General features: G+C 41.8%; 2 protein-coding genes and 1 pseudogene across 2 annotated transcripts in view; all 3 read left to right on the plus strand.

Annotated features, from left to right (window-relative positions):
- LOC135710160 (uncharacterized) overlaps positions 1-10,371 on the plus strand; it is a 28,633-nt gene extending 18,262 nt beyond the window's left edge. The window contains exon 9 of the mRNA XM_065232673.1: positions 8,653-10,371. Within this exon, the coding sequence (XP_065088745.1) occupies positions 8,653-8,781 (129 nt within the window). The 3' untranslated portion in view covers positions 8,782-10,371. The remainder of the gene's footprint in view (positions 1-8,652) is intronic.
- Positions 1-17,362, plus strand: part of LOC135710127 (uncharacterized) — a 161,287-nt gene that overhangs the window by 3,439 nt on the left and 140,486 nt on the right. The gene's annotated exons all lie outside the window — the stretch shown is intronic.
- On the plus strand, positions 1,170-2,684 carry LOC135710005 (uncharacterized; annotated as a pseudogene).

Below are 17,362 nucleotides of genomic sequence, written 5' to 3' on the forward strand. Positions count from 1 at the left end.
TCAAAGTTTGGTACACGGCGAATGAGAACGACCCAAATTTGAGTTTAGTTCACTCATAATCGCCAAAAGTGCAGGAAGTCAGCGATGAGTAAATTTGCCTCATGTTTTCCCAGGATTTTCCAGGGAAAAATTCCCGAACTTGAGAAAAATAAAGAGTGGATTCACTCAGTCTATTGGTACTACTCCGAGACTGAATAAAATTTTCGTCAATTTCCTCATTTTCCGGCAGATTTTTTAGGTTTTCCACAGGAAACCATGAGCTGAGTTCCTGCACCTTTGGCGATTATGAGTGAACTAAACTCAAATTTGGGATGTTCTCATTCGCCGTGTCGGGTGCGATGAAAATGAAAGTACAGTACTGCCGTCACCTACTTGAAGGAAGGAAATCCATTATATTCACCGACCACAAGCCACTCACAACAGCGTTAACTTCAATTGGGATTTGGACTTTTCGTGTGCTAAAAGCATTGGACTGCTGAACTCCCTGTAATCATGCTTGGTGTTATGTCCAGTACTTCCGGAATAAAATGATCTAGAGTGGTTGTAAAAAGTCTATCTTTATTGGAAGTCTGATGCGGAATGAATCATCAGGTGACAAATATTTAATTCAAAGGTTACTTTGATTGGATTGCGCGTCCATTGCTGGGATCCAACACTTGGATTATGAAGCGCTTATCGAACCGATTTCGGATGCTCGGTAGCAGAGTTGGTTTATGGCCAGACGCTGCGCATACCCGGAGAATATTTCGAATCAACAGACGAATATTACGATCGCACTGAATTTGCAAAGCAACTGAAATTCACTATGCGCAAATGGAAGCCTGCTGACCCAAACCAGCTGTATTTGTACACCACGAGCTTCAAAAGTGTAGTCACGTGTTCGTGCGAAAAGATGCTTATTACGTTGCACACGAAACTGTATTGGACGACCCCTCGGTCGCTTTGTTTACATAGTGTCTTGGCTGTCAGTGGATTTATGTGTTACTCTTGTAATCGTGTGTTATCCGGAAAAATGGATCTCGAACAGAAACGTAGTGCTGTGGTTACCTTGTTCCAAACTGGGAAACGGCAGAAGGACATAGTTCGTGAGCTGTCCGATTTGCGTGTGTGCAGTTTTGAGCACCGTACAATCAAAAGATACCTGGAGACCGGAAGTACCACCGAGCTACTGTGGTGACACCTGCCATGGTGAAGATCGTCAAGAGGCGCCTTAAGAGAAATCCTCGACGTAGTGCCACTAAATTGGCGGATGATTTCGACGTATCGGATCGAAGTCGGATCCTGAAAGATAAACTTCACACCAAGCCCAACAAGATCCAGAAGGTTCAAAACCTTTCGGTGAGGCAGAAACAAGAACGGGTAAAAAGAGCTGAAGACCCAAGTAACAATTCAAGCTGAACATTGAGAACAGAAGCTGATTATTGGTTGATTTAAGGTGTAAAAAGCTGATTAACATCAGGCTGAATATATAGTTGATTAGTAGTGCATGAAGCGAATTGTACCCCCATAATCCAACCTCAATAAGTTAGCTGATCTAAATATTGAACAAGCCTTATTTAAGCTTAACACAATTCTCCACAAATCAGCGATGCGTTACACATATTTTGATAGCTTGATTTGTTAAATGTCGTCAGTGTCTGTGTCCCTCATTGCATGTCCGACATTTTAGTTCTTCTAAATTCACTGCCTACCTTTCTAATTACAAGCAGTGGCAGCAGTAGAGACAAGGAAAAGAGATTTTTAGGGATAGCTGGTAGATGTGGGCTGCGACAAGTATACATTTGTATTCCTGTGTTTTGTCTGTTATATTGCACTGAAGTTTCAGACCGCATTTCAAAAATATTAGTTGTTGTTTACAATTCTGCATTGCTGTATAATACTCTTCCGGTTGCTGTTATTCAACTTAAATTTGACGTGCTTCAAGTTAATGGTCATACCTTTTGCCACACATATGCTTAAATGGTCCAGTAGGTATGGTTGACGCCTGTGATTCAGCGACTGCCGGTTCGAATCCCATAATCCAAAGGTAATTTTAAACTTATATTAACAACATAAATATGTAAATTCAATTAGTCAGCAACAATTTAAAGCAGTTTCCATATAAATGCATAAGATATGAAGCGGTCTTCATTATTATTTTTGAAATAAAACTAGAAGGCTGAACAAGGGTTGGAAAAAGACTGTTATGTAATGCCTTAAAAAGCTTATAATGTACATTACTGTTCAGCTTTTGGCTGATTAAAATCACCAGATTTGGATGTTTAAAAGCTGAACAAAGGGTAACGTGGTCTATGTACAGCAATTATTCAATCTAAGGCTGAAAATCGATTAAACAACACTTGTTAAGCATCAAATTGTTACCTGGGGAGGGACGCGGAAGGAAAGTTGGAGAATATCATGTTTACCGATGAAAGAAACTCTTCATCGTACAGCAGTTCGTGAATAAGCAGAACGACAGAGTTTGGTTGCCAGAAAGATTACGAACCCATGCCGAAGGGGCTGACGAAACCAGCTTCGGTGATGGTTTGGGTCGGAGTCACCCCTGATGACCCGACTCTGCTGGTTTTTGTCCTTGAAGGAGTGAAGATCAACCAAAATCCATATCGGGAACTAGTTCTACAGAACGTCGTCGAACTGTGGGCACGTCGTTAATTTGGGTTACAGGGATTGGGTTTTCCAACAGGACTCGGCGCCAGCTCACAAAGTGAAGAACACCCAACTCTGGATTGCGGAACATTTTTCTCGAAGTGGTCGGCGAGATCGCCGGACCTGAACAACCCTATGGACTTCGCTGTCTAGAGTATGTTGGAGGCCAAAGTCTGCTCTAAAAAACATGAAGATGTGGGATAAAATACTAGAAGACCTGCGGGCCTCGTTCATCGATCGTCTGCGGCGAGTGGTTAAACTCAAGGGTAGAACTTGACCAGTGAATTTTCAAAAAAGTGATTTGTTTTCAAGTGAATGAATTGTAAATAAAATGATTTTATTTTGATCAATTTATCTGTTTGTAGCACTTAAATTTCCTCTAGGGTAGGTGTGCCAGTTATGGCCATACGTTTCTATTATGGTGTGTTCCAGTTATGGTCTATGGAATTCCCATTGGCCATAATTGGAACACACCATAACAGGAACGTATAGCCATAACTGGTACATCTATCCTATATTCTGCTCAGAATTTGTTGGCGTAGTAACTAGAAATACTCAGAGGGAGAGATAGGCGGGGAAAACAAAATACAATTCGGCAGCAGAAATTTGTTCCTAACTTATCTTGCAACCCTTGCTAGAAGCTTACATTTCAAATGACTTTTTTTTTTATTCGATTTACGTGCAAAATAATAAGAAGACGAAGATCAAAAGAGTTAGAACATAGTTTTTGATTCCAAAAACTATTTGAATTTGAGAAGCACAAAAAACATAAAGGTGATTGAATTTCTGTTCGATTGCAATACTCTCAAATTTATTCTAGTAAGAATAAGAAATCCTCGGAAAAAATCTAATTGCAATGTTCGATTGGCTCAGATTTTGACAGTTCATTTGGCTCAAAACATTCTCTCCGCCCATCTCTCCCTCTGAGTACCCGACCAACCGTTCGTGAAACTTCTTCAAAGTTCTTTATACAGAAATAAAGATTTATGTCGGCAATTCTTTATTTTAAATTTTCTATGATTTCGATGTAAGCATTTAAAAATCTTTATAGATCGATACTTACATATACGATTATTTCTTCATCGGTCATATGATAGTAATCTATAAAGGTGCCATACTAAATTTCTTTAAATTTCGATATGTCAAATGGACTTTAGTATTCTTTACAAATATTCATCAATAAATATTTAAATACTGATATCATCGTAACTTTGAACTTTGACAAAGAACAACAAAGATTGCCATCGATGAACATTTATAATCTCCTTGTTATCGATTTGCATCTCTGGTTAAAGAGAGTTCGAGACACACCAGGTGACAGATGGCAATGTTTATATTATTTATCGACATATTCGGCCTTTCAGGGGAAACATGTCAGAAGGATATAACTCGAAACGTAAACAATGACTTTGAACGTCGATTTCTCTTTAATGACCACACACCCTCGGAATATGACTACACCAGCTCATAGAACAAACATTTCTCTGTCAGATTATTTAGTTCGTTTGAGTGGGTGTGTAGTCATTCGTAAGAAACCGACGATCCAAGTCATTGTTTTCGTTTCGAGTTAGAGCCTTCTGACATGTTTCCCCTGATTTCATCGGAAGAAGCAATCTGCCGGTAAATGAACGAGAAGACCGATGGCCGCGACGCAGCAAATGTTTACCATTGTAGTTCTTCAAGTTTACGTCTATATATTTAATAACCCATGATAGCATGCGTGGTGGGATTCTCGGCATTTGGAACCGAATGAGGAAAATTGATACCTTTTTGACCTCTAAAGGGCGAACACGAAATTATTGCGACACATTCAACAGGGCATAACTTTTTTACCATTGGGTAAAAATCCACCAAATTTTGCACACTTTCTCATTGATGTGTATTGTGTACATGCTGTCAAACTCGAAGTCGTGTTTTTCGATTCAACGAAAATGGAGGTGAACCAACGCGAGTTGAGAGAACAAATTCTTTCCAAACACCTGGAATTTTCTGACCTGTCGCACCGGCAGTTGGGAAAAATGTTGAACATTCACCATTCAACCGTCTCCAGAGTGTTGAAGCGGTTCCAGGAGCGGTTGACGTTGGACCACGGCAAAGGAGCTGGAAGAAAACCGGGACCGGAGAACAAAAAGACGGAGGGAAAGGTGAAGCGGATGATTAAAGCAAATCCCAACGTCTCAAGCCGTGATTTTGCTAAAAAGATCGGCATGTCGCAGAGCTACGTCCAGAATGCAAAGAAGAGAGCTGTACTACATACATACAAGGTACAGAACTTCCCAAACCGCGATGAGCGGCAACAATCGACGGCTAAAACTCGGGCACGGTAGCTCTACGAGAAGATGCTGACAAAATATGGCTGCTGGGTGATGGACGACGAAACGTATATAAAAGCCGATTTTAAGCAAATTCCGAGGTTGGAGTTTTTCACCGGCAAGAGCAAGTTCGATGTAGACGACAAATTTAAGAAGAAGAAAATGTCGAAGTTCGCCTCCAAATATCTCTGCTCTTGCGGACTGAGGAGTGAGCCTTTCGTGACAAAGGGCACAGTAAATGGCGAGATCTACAAATCTGAGTGCCTTGAGAAGCGCCTTTTGCCGTTCTTGCAGCAGCACGACGAAGCTCCGCTATTTTGGCCAGATTTGGCATCATGCGACTATTCTAAAAGTGTCCTGGAGTGGTATGAGGCCAATTCTGTCCATTTTGTTCCAAAGGACATGAATCCGCCAAACTGTCCGGAGCTGCGCCCGGTGGAGCAGTACTGGACAATAATTGAAGCGGGAACTTCGGAAGAGCAAGAAGACAGTCAAAGACGAGAAGGACATGTTAAGAAAATGGAAAAAAAAACTGAGAAACTGGTACCGGATGACACTTTAAAGACTTTGATGGAGGGCATCAAGCGAAAATGCGTTCAATTTTACACTCAAGGCTCCATCGATTAACTTTTCTTTTGATTTTTGAAGTAAATATATGTATAAAAACTACCCTAAAATTTTGGATTCTAAACATTATAAGAAATTTGGCATGACGTTTTCGGTGTCGCAATAATTTCGTGTTCGCCCTTTAGGATAAACAGCCCTGGGCGAATTGCTTGATGTTCTTGTTCATGTTTTTCCAAACATATCGATCAACAACCAAGCGACGAGTAGAGTGACCTCCAGGATGTGTTTCAGCACTGCCTGGTGATGTTGCAGAGGAATGTACGGTCTTACCTTATTTTGTGAAACGTCCAAGGGTGCAGAAGATGCTTCAATTCGACGTCCACCTGTTGTTATTTGGCAACCGTTTCGTAATCAGTTCCCATAGGTGATAGCTTCGATTCTGGACAGTGCATCCGCAACAACATTCGGTTCACCAATGACATGACGGATATCGCTGGTGAATTCGTGTAGCCATTTGGGATTTGGACTTGCGGTTAACGCTGTTGTGAGTGTCTTATGGTCGGTGAATATAATCGATTTCCTTCCTTCAAGTAGGTACTGTACTTTCATTTTCATCGCACCCTACCAATCGTTGAGTACAGTGTTGGAAAAGTTCGTGATATTTCACAAAGTTCACCAAGGGAAAAGTTCGCGAGTCATAGTGATTTTTGCGAACTTTTCCATCACTGGTTGAGTAATGGCGCACTTAGTAATAGAACTGCGCTTCTTGTGGACGTTTTCGGAAGCTTTTGAAGTCTACACGGCGAATGAGAACGACTCAAATTTGAGTTTAGTTCACTCATAATCGCCAAAAGTGCAGGAACTCAGCGATGAGTTAATTTGCCTCATGTTTTCCAAGGTTTTTCCAGGATTTTTCAGGGAAAAATTTCTGAATTTGAGAAAAGTAAAGATTGGATTCACTCAGTCTATTGGTACTACTGCGAGACTGAATAAAATTTTCGTCAATTTCCTCATTTTCCGGCAGATTTTTTAGGTTTTCCACAGGAAACCATCAGACAAATTTTACTCATCGCTGAGTTCCTGCACTTTTGGCGATTATGAGTGAACTAAACTCAAATTTGAGTCGTTCTCATTCGCCGTGTATTTCATGACAACAACAGTAACAATGACAGTGTATTTTTTCAGTTCATTAAACGGTCTTGTTTTGGAGACAGTCACCATAGAGGAGCCTAGAAAAAAATCATGCGTGGTCACCTGGAAGATCCATCGTGGCCTACGTCCAAGTTGGCTAAAGTGTTGAATTTGGCTAGAAACACCGTACGCGTGCTTAAACGTACAGGGAAACCTTGACGACGACTCGGAAGCCTCAAAGTTAACGCCGGAGTGGAACTGCCAACCGTTAGCTCCATGGGAAAGTCATGAGGTCCATCAGAAGCAACTTAGGTATGTGCGATCGCGATTGGAGTAAAAAAGTATGATGCCGCCCGTATTACAGTGCAGCGAATTCACTAATGCGAATGCTTACAGGCATCCAGTAGGCAACTAAATCGATCACTCAAGCAGAAAACCGTAGCTAGAACCCGTGCTCGAAAGCTGTGTGATGTATTACAACCGGCTGATCAAGTTCGGTGGGTGCATACTTATGGATGATGAACCCTATGTAAAGGTCGACTTCGGACAGCTTCCAGAACCAAAATTTTACAAGGCGAAGGCTCGAGGAGGTGTCCCTGGCAGCTCCCATCTGCTTTATGATCTGCTCTGACGATATCGAGTAATTACTAGCGATCTTGTGAGCTTGAGACGACGATCGTGTGCTTGGTCTTAACATGGCTGTTAGAATTCAAAGAGAAAGTCGACGAAGAGAATCTTTCAGCTTGACTGGTTCTTCGTAGTCCTTAACGGATCTCACTTCGATTTCGTCCGGTAGATCGTTGATGGGTTTGTAGTCCGGATGAGGATCGTAGTCATCGGAAACATTGGCAGTGTTTACTTCATCGTCCTCCTGCTCTTCGGCTTCGGAAGTGGCGGCGGCTGCACTGATGCTCTGGTTGAACATTCCGCGAGGGTAATGGTTGGTAGAGTTGCCTTCGGAGCTGGAATTGGGTGTTAATCGGATGTTGCTCCACTGGGGAGATATTTTCTATACCGGATACTGTGGCGGTGGATGTGCTATGTTGGATGTGCTGCGATGGAATCGTCGCACTGTAGCTAACTTGTATGGTACCAACGAGAATGTTAGTCGGAAGGGGATCGGACTTAGTTATTGCCGAATTGACAGGTGGTGTCTTTTCCAATGGGACTGCTGTTACGACTACCAGAACAGAATAGCTGTTTGGAGAGCTTGTTTGATCAGCGATGATCCTTTCGGAGTGGCTACTTGGACTAGTTGCTGAGGAGGAAGAACAACTGCTGAAAGCTGGTTGGAAGTGAAGGTTGTTATTGGTAGTAAGCAGGCACCGACACAGGTTCTTCCATAATATTCAAGCTATTAAAAAGTCTCAGGATACACTTCTAGATAGAGCTGGAATTAGGGCCTAACAGCTTTTGTAAACAATGACTTCTATCGATGATTTCTAGAAATTCAAGGCTCGCCCACGCAAACCAACATCCTCATCGGGTAAGGAAAGTCTTCCACTATCCGATGGTTATGTTGGTCTGCGTGGGCGTACCTTGAGTTCCCAGAATCATCGATAGAAGTCATTGTTTACAAAAGCTGTTTCGCCCTAATTCCAGCTCTATCTAGACTTGGTTATACTTTGTTTACAAACAAAACTGACGTTTAATATGAGACGCATATTCTTAAAGGTAGTAAACGGAGTATGCAGAAAAAAAATCAATGAACGTCGATTAAATATTGAGGTACATTAAGTTACTCGCTGCAAAAAAGCAACTTTTGGTCAAATGTGAGTTCTCAGACCAATATTTCGAACATTAAGAAATTTCCATGATTCTGGCAATAATAAGATGATTAGAAACTAACACGCATATGCGAAGCGAGGCTTCTATAGCTCTCAATTAACAACTGTGAAAGTGTTCAAAGAACACTACGTTGAGAGCCGACAAAGATGTAAATTCAGATCGAAACGTTAACCTTTGCACCCTTGGTTCCTCTCCTCTTTCCATACAGGACGATCCCTTCCCGGTATCGATCGTGACCAGCGAGGACGACCTGTACCAGCACTGTTCGAAACTGTTCCTCGAGATCAACCGATCCTGGGAACCACTGCTTTCGGCAGCCCTTGGCTATCCTCAGTAAAAGGCAGCACCGTCTATGAATCCCAAGAATGGTGAATCGGTACGTATGAAATGTTCGTTTGTTATTCTATATTTAACGCTTGTGATCCCATCCTTGGTTGTTGCTACAACGAACCAATTGGTAGCCATATGCGCAAACAGTGACAGGTGATAGTTAGGTATTATGAGTTAATTTGGAATTTGTGTTTAGCGCTTGATTAGAATTTCTTTTATGTTTTGGGCTGGTACCAAAGAGGAATAAGCGGATATGAAGTGAGGTTCGATTTCAGGGTCTATAGAAGGTTTTTTTTTTAAATTATTTAGTTGATTTATAAAATTTACAAAACAAATAACAATTCCCGCAGAATGGAATCAAATTCGGTGCTCCCATTGGCATTTTCTTAGGTAAACAAAAAAGTTTATTGTTTTGTCGCTGCTAGGTTTACTAAAATCGTATCCCAACTTTATATATAGACAATATACCCGTAAGAAAGTTTACATACAGCTAATATATAATCAAAAGTCGTATATAAAACAATTTGAAGTATTATAGGAACACCTTTCCAAGCAAAACAAAGGAACTACTTATATACACTCACATTTAGCATGAAATGAAAAAAAAACTGCTTAGCTTTATATATACTCAATGTGCTGTAATAGAAATGGAAAACATAATGGAGCTTTTTACTGTACGCCTATTTATAACTATATTTTTCGGTGGGTTATAACAATTTACATATAAATCCGTGCAACATATTTATCGCGTTGTCACACATACGCATCCATACAACATTTGATCAATCCGACATACACGCAAAAATTAAACTACACATGGTTTCTCAAATCTAAGCAGTCGCTTGTTTACACTGGATGCAACATTAGTTGAATAACCATCGGATGACTAATCTTTATTAGTTGCTCCGTGATCGAATGATTTAATGATGCACACATAGGTACTGCTCTGTTATTTGCAGTAAATGACAGATGTTTTTCGAATATTTTAATCTGCTATAGAGCGAGTTTCCTTTAATATTACTGTGTAGATTTATTCCAGTGTACCTGCGTGATTTCGGTCTTTCAATATTGCAAAAAAAAAACTTTGAAGATTCGCATATTGTTTAGGTTTATTTTTGCGTGTACAAACATCGTTTTCTGTTAATTCGCTATTGATAACCAAAACATCAAACTCAAACTACCAGTTCTGGGAAATGCCGAATCGGAGGTTATGGTCATTCAATTTTATGCTATAAATTTGTTATCCTAAAGTCCGATCTGTGAACTCCAATCCTTTCAATCCAGATGTTCCCAGAAATGCGGAAAACTTATAACATAACCTCAATATTCAGTAACCAATTGATCTCTCTTTTTACCGTTGAATTCTTTTTTGATACAAAATCTCTGCATCGCACCCCGAACTGCTTGAAATTCACTACAATTAACGTAATATTTACTCAATTCGATGTGCTTAGCTTGTAAGAGCTTGATATCAGCATAAGCTTGACGAAAACATCACCAAAATACGATTTCTAACATGACAAAAAATCGTCTATAAATACACTGAAACAAAGAACAGCTTCCGAACTCTAATAATCTCAAAGCAAAACAAACCAAACACATCACAAAACGTATGCGCAAAGTTGCAACTGCTTTTGCAGGTCTATCATACACAAACAGAAATGCTCTGAAAATCTCTTTCGAATCTTACGCACGGAACTGTGACCAGCACCAAAATCTCACTGAATAAAAAAATAACTCCTTTTAAGAACCCGTATTATCTAAGCGAAGAAAAACTCTAGTCAACAGCCTATTGAAACGTAAATTCAACCCGTTCAACGCTTTATTCACAATCGGAAAAGTTCGTTACTGACTTTATGCAGGCGGTGTTTTTATAAGTTCTAACCAGTCGAATACGTACGATAATTTTAAGCCCACGGTGAAATCTTGGTGTTAGGACGCGTCCCGTAAGTGATTTCAACTGATGAAGCAACCGAACGGAATATTAACAAAGCTCTTGAACATGTTTTCTATAACCCTAAATATGATAAGCATTGTAGCAAAAGTAAGCTCGGAAAGGTAGGAGGAAAAGTAGAAGAAGATTGATAAGCAAACGAAATAACTAAAACTAGCAAAAGGTACAATCCTCTACGCGTATGAAATGACTGACTGATATTTTTTCTGGAAGGAAGGACCCGTTTGTAAAGTACTTCTGAAGGAAAATGATGGTTTATTAAATTAGTGGTAAAGTGAAAGACACACACACACAAACACAATATACTCTCTCTTTGACTCGTACAACAATAAGCAACAAACAACCCAGTTATTCGTCAAAAATTAGGGATACTGATTGATTGATTAATGGTAAAAACTAATTAACCAAACCAATACAAAAAAAGAACAAGAACAATATCCAGCCATAAACGATCCGATAGTTACCCACTTTCTCAATGATTAAGCATATATCAACAACGTGAAGAAAAAGAAAACAAACTCAATAAAGATATAATGTTGAAGAAATAAAGCAAAGGATGGAGGTAGGTCAAGTTACTTTATCCGAAATTCCTTGTTCGCGTTTCATGAATCTGTTTTGAGTAGGGTTGAGATCTTTTTCAAACTCTTTATTTGTTTCAAATTCGAAATTAAATTACATTTAATTTTAACCTAGGTGCTCCAGCTACTACAGTAACTTACCAACCTTAATTGTTGTGATATATATCTAAGTGTGTTTACATTGTTCCTGCGTTGACAATTTAGTATTTAAAACAGGTTTGCTTTCCCTGGACATTGGCATAACCTTGATGATTGCTTAACTGCAACCAGGTCCCAGGGCTTGTCTGTATCTTTACATTTTGAAAGATGCACACTAGTGATGCCAACAGTGATATAGCGGACCAAAAGTTTGTAACTAATAGACAAAATCAAATAATTGTGTAGTGTAGAATTATGATTTTAACTATGAATTGTTTTTCTAAAGAATTGAGTTTAAAACTTTTGGAATACGACATCACACAGGTATCTACTACCTTTGAATTTAGCTTGATCGAGGGCGATTTTTTTTTTGACGTAGTGTGCTTACAATGCTACGTCTGCGATTTCTATATGGGGGTACACTTTGTGAAAACCGAAAATGGAACATGTAACAAAATTATGAAAGATTTTGAACGTCAATAACTCAGCTGCTCCTGGACAAATTTCAATAATTTTATAACCAATCGATCAGAAATATTCCTACGCATCGATAACACTGTTGTTTTCAACAAGAAACTATTGAAAAAGTGGTAATTGTCATGCATTGTCATGTGTACAAAAAAATATAATTTTATCACTGTTTTCATGAAATAAACGTTCTTCCCAAACCCAGTCGTCATAATCGAGTACCACTAGGTTGCACATCATTGTGCTTGAACCTGAAAAGATATAAAAGAGCGCTACTGTCTAGCCTCAACTCAGCCAACCAGTATGCAGTACTCCCGGAAGAAAATGGCGATGGTGACGCCGTTCCCATTGCTAGAAGAGAGTGGATTCCCCCGCTTTTCACGCCGGTGAAGGATGTTGCCAAGCTGGGTGTCGAACTGGCAAAACCCAAGCTGCTGCCTCGCTTCAAGCTTTGCAGCATCGGTACCAAAATCATGTGCTCCAGTCTGGAGGAGTACAAACAAATAGGATGTTTCCTGAAGGACAACAACGTGGACTTCATCACGCATGATCTGCCATCGAGAAAGCCACTGAAGGTGGTTTTGCGTGGATTACCGTCGTTCGAAGCGGCTGCGGTGAAATCCGACCTGGAGCGGCATGGGCTCAAGCCTGAGACGGCGTACCCGATGAACCGGCGTTCCAACCACAACACCAGCTTCCTTTCGAAGAAATCCACCAGTCTTGCGGCCCTGAGATCCAAAATCCGGGACCTGTTTCAGGTCATCATCAGTTGGGAGCATTACAAACCCCAATATCGTGATGTAACGCAGTGTATGAACTGCCTCTCCTATGGCCATGGCACCAAAAAACGGCCACTACAGCAAGTGTGCTGGAACTCACTCAACTGCGTCCTGTGAGCAGGATGATGACATCGAACCAACGTGTGTCACCACCACCAAGCCTCCAATCGCGGATGTCCCAAGCGAGTGGAGTTCATGAATGTCCATCGGAAGGCTACAATCAACAATCAGCCCGGTTGCTTCCGTAATCATCGTTCGCCTCCTGTACTCACGGAAGTCCAGTACCCAGCTGTCCAGCCCCGTCGACATGTTCCGAACCTAGCCCGCTTCCGCTCAACAACCAACAAGCCAATCCTGCGAGTATCCAAATGGTTACAGTCGGACAGTTCATGTTCCAGGTTCATCCACCGCCCCTGGTGTATCATACGCTAGTGCTGTCTCAGGTGAGCCTGTCGACGATTCTCCGTTCACCTCGGAGGAACTTGTGACGCTCGTGGCCGAGGTCATCATCATCACTTGCAAGACTCGATCTGAACAGCTACATGCTGCCCTGTCCCTTGTCACTAAGTATGGACCGTGAAACCATCAAGATCGTAAATTGGAATGCTTGCTCCTTGAAGAGCAAAAACATCGAGTTTGTTGACTTTCTCAACGAACGGCACATCGACATAGCCGTCATCACCGAGACTCACTTGAAGCCCGAGCTGAACGTCTTCCTTCCCGACTTTCGGCACATCGCATGGTCCAATCATCATCATCGCGGTCTACTGCCCCAAGCAAAACAACATTAGGGACGGCTCGGCCGCAGACCTCCGAAGAGACATCATCAAGATAACACGACGGCGGCAAAATGTCATCATCGCTGGTGACCTGAACGCCAAGCATCAAGTTGTCGTACCAGTACCTGTTATAGTCGGCGAAACCAGAACGGCACAATGTTGTACAACGATCTGCAGGAAGCCCACTACAACATCCTGTGACCCGGGGCTCATGCCACCATCGACATCTTCATCAGCAACAGTGGCGATAACATCTCTCAACCTATCGCCTATCAGGAACTGAGCTCGGACAACTATCCGATGGTGGCCGAAGTAGGTTCCTCGGCCAATAGGTTTCAACCATTGAAGAGGCAGTCCCCCCTATTCTGCGAGTCACGTGACTCTCTCTCACCGGTGAGGTGACTCTCCATTTGATTTGCATGGAGAGTCACCTCACACGAGGTGACAATTGTCACCTCACCGGTGAGAGAGAGTCACGTGACTCGCAGAATAAGGGGGAATATCCCAAGCCAGGGAGCAACACGTACCAGCATCCAGACAGGTGAGTCATACTCTGAACCTAAACAGCCCAACCAAAGATCTTATCAGGCTCCGTAATACCATTCGTAGGCAGTTCAAGCGTGCTGGGCTGCCCCATTTGATCTCAGTAGAACTCAGAAATAACGATTTTGCCAACAAGATTCGCAGATTGTGCAAACCATTTTGAAAGCGACCAAAATTTTGAAAAATAAGTCGAGATCGATCCCTCCTCCGCTTTCCTCTGTTGACCAGAATTTGAACCCATCCCTACTCATAACCTCAGTTGAAAAGGCCAATGCTCTTGGCCAACATTTTGTGATTTCACATAATCTTGGCCAAACCATGGTGAGCCTTCATGAGCCTGCCGTACTGGAGGCAATATCTAGAGTCGCTGACACCCCCGTAGTAGTGCATGATGATAGTAGAATATCGGCTGATGAGGTGATAGCAGCTGTTAGAAGCACTAAAAACATGAAGACCGTGGGTATGAATGGTGTAGTCAACCTCGAGTTGAAAAACTTAAGTATTGACAACCATCTTACATTTATCTTCAACAAATGTTAGCCAAAGTGATTCCAATACGCAAGCCTGGCAAAGATCCTACCAGTGCCAAAAGCTATCGCCCCATCAGCCTCTTGTCCTCAATAACGAAGCTATTCGAAAAGTTGATACTCAGCCATCTGCTGGTGTTTTCAAATGATAATAACATCTTCCTCAAAGAGCAATTCGGGTTTAGGAAAGGCCACTCTACCATCCACCAACTCGCACGGGTTACTAACATCATCAAGCGGAACAAGTCCGTTTCCAATGCATCTGCCATGGCATTGTTGGACTTCAAGAAGGCGTTCGACAATGTCTGGCATGATGGTCTAGTGTACAAGCTGCATCGATACAACTTTGCGATCTACCTCGTAGAGATCATCAAAAACTACTTTCCGGGTAGATCATTCCAGGTCTAGTTGAGCAATGTCCCCTCTGATACGTTCAACGTTGATGCAGGGGTACCTCAGGGTAGGCTGCTTGGACCTATCCTATTCAACATTTTCAATTCAGATGTTCCTCCCCTGCCGGGGGGTATCCTGTCAATGTTCGCAGATGACACCTCCATCATCTATAAGGGTCGAGTGATCCGTGCTCTGGCGAGTAAACTACAATCAGGCCTGGATGTTCTGTCCGACTATTTCAAGAGCTAGAAGATTTGTATCAATGCAGCAAAAACACAAACCATTCTGTTTCCACACTCGAATTCACCTCGGCTTGTTCCGCCTGCTAACGTCAATGTCCATCTTGATAGCACTCCCATTGAATGGTCGAGTGAAGTAGTCTACCTTGGCCTCACCCTCGATAGCAAATTGCTATTCCGATCCCATGTGGACAAGACATCCACCAAGTGTAACATCTTGATCAGGTCGCTCTACTCTCTGATAAACAGGAAGTCCACCCTGTCCCTCAAAAACAAGCTTGCTGTCCACAAGCAGATCATTCTGCCGGCTATTGAGTATGGTATGCCAATCTGGGAGAGTTGTGCTAAGTGCCACCACTTAAAGCTTCAGAGGATCCAAAACAAGATCCTCAGAATGATCCTTAACAGTTCACTGCGAACTCGTAATTCTGAGATTCGCCACCTGGCCGTTCTTCAAACACTCGAGGAGCGAAAGACGTCCACGCTGGAAAGGTTCAGAGTCGCCTGTTTGCGATCAAACCACCAGATCATTCGTGATTTTTCAACCTAGTTCAAGTAGTTAGGTAGGTTTCTGTGCTCAATTAGGTAGGTTATCAAATTTTTAAATTCAAACAAAATTTAAAGATACACTTAAAAGGGTATCCTGTAAATTAGCGCTAAACGCAATCATCACATCAGAATAACCAATTAACTAGAACAAAGTTGAAGAGCCAACCCTAATAAAAATGTTATGGTTAATTTGCTTAACGACGAGTTCAAGGTATCATCCAAACCATTTGTGGAATAGTTCAATGATTTGGGTTATCGTTCGTTTATGGTAATTTTTTATTAGGGAAAGGCTAACTAAATGTAGAAACTTTAAAAAAAAACAGCAAATAAACGTAAATTTTACTACTAAATACTACTAGCCTCAACTCCTTTTCGCTTCGGACGGCGTGGTGAGCAGGCAGAAGAAGCAGCAATAGCAGCAGTAGGAAGGAGGTGGCAGGCTGGTATTCTACTCTTCTACCTAACAAGCAATAATGACTGGTCGTGGCAAAGGAGGAAAAGGCACCGACGAACCGACGTGACAGCTTATACAAGCTACTTTCAAATTCGTGCCCAAGACGCCATATGTAAAATACGTTAAACACTACCGACATCTACTCATCCGATCGCGTCATGCTATGAGCAAGGACACGAACCCACATATATTTTATATTACCTTGGTTTGCATCTCACCTTGCTTGACAGATCTGATCGCCCGTTTGAAAGTTCGAATCGCTCGTTTGACAATTCGAATTGTGGACAAACGAATTGCTCCTGTGGCATGTCTGTTCGTCGGTGGAAAACCCGCCATCCCTCGTCTGGCTCGCCGTAGCAGTGTCAAACGGGTCTCCGGTTTGATCTACGAGGAAACCCGAGGTGTGCTGAAGGTGTTCCTGGAAAATATGATCCGTGATGCTGTCACCTACACTGAACACGCCAAGCGTAAGACCGTCACGGCCATGGATGTCGTCTACGCTTTGAAGTGACAGGGACGCACTCTGTACGGTTTCGGAGGTTAAATCATCATCAACTTTGGCAACAAAACGACCCTTTTCAGGGCCACCAAGCTTATTACAGTAAAGATTTGGAATAGAATTTATCTGTGCCTGACTTTTATGACTGGGACGGAGCACAAAGTATCTTTTGTACAGAATATGTAAAAAAGGAGGGATTTCGAATGGTAAATAAATGCATAAATAGGAGCTACCAGACATGTTTTGTAGTGTCCGGTACTCTATTTTGTAATCTGTGAAAGGGAAATCACAAATCGAGTGTCATCAAAATACATGGCATGTTGAGAGGTTGAGCTCGTGAGAGAGAATTTTCTTTCTCGTATGGGACAGCGCCATCTGCGTGAAAAATAGCCTTGACTAAATGGTTCATTACAATTAGCACCGATTGCCTGTGAAAAGCGATTTCCCTAACACAGATTTTTAAGTTGAATTCCATCCGGTCTCACCAAACCAGTGGGCCATCTATGCCAAGCGCGTCATACTAAAGAGTATAAACAGAGAGAACCCCGCTCAAATTCCTATTCCTACACAAAACACAAGCTCCTGCTGCAGTTAACAAATAAAATTTATGTACCACATAGTCCTGCGTCATGATTGCGTACAACCCCATAGTATTTTTTTTTCAGATCAAGACGATGAAGTTTTGAAG

Source organism: Ochlerotatus camptorhynchus, unplaced genomic scaffold (genome assembly GCF_037179485.1).
Source record: "Ochlerotatus camptorhynchus isolate MF236.1 unplaced genomic scaffold, CSIRO-AGI_Acam_v1.1 ptg000370l, whole genome shotgun sequence".
In the NCBI taxonomy this organism is placed as follows: domain Eukaryota; kingdom Metazoa; phylum Arthropoda; class Insecta; order Diptera; family Culicidae; genus Ochlerotatus; species Ochlerotatus camptorhynchus.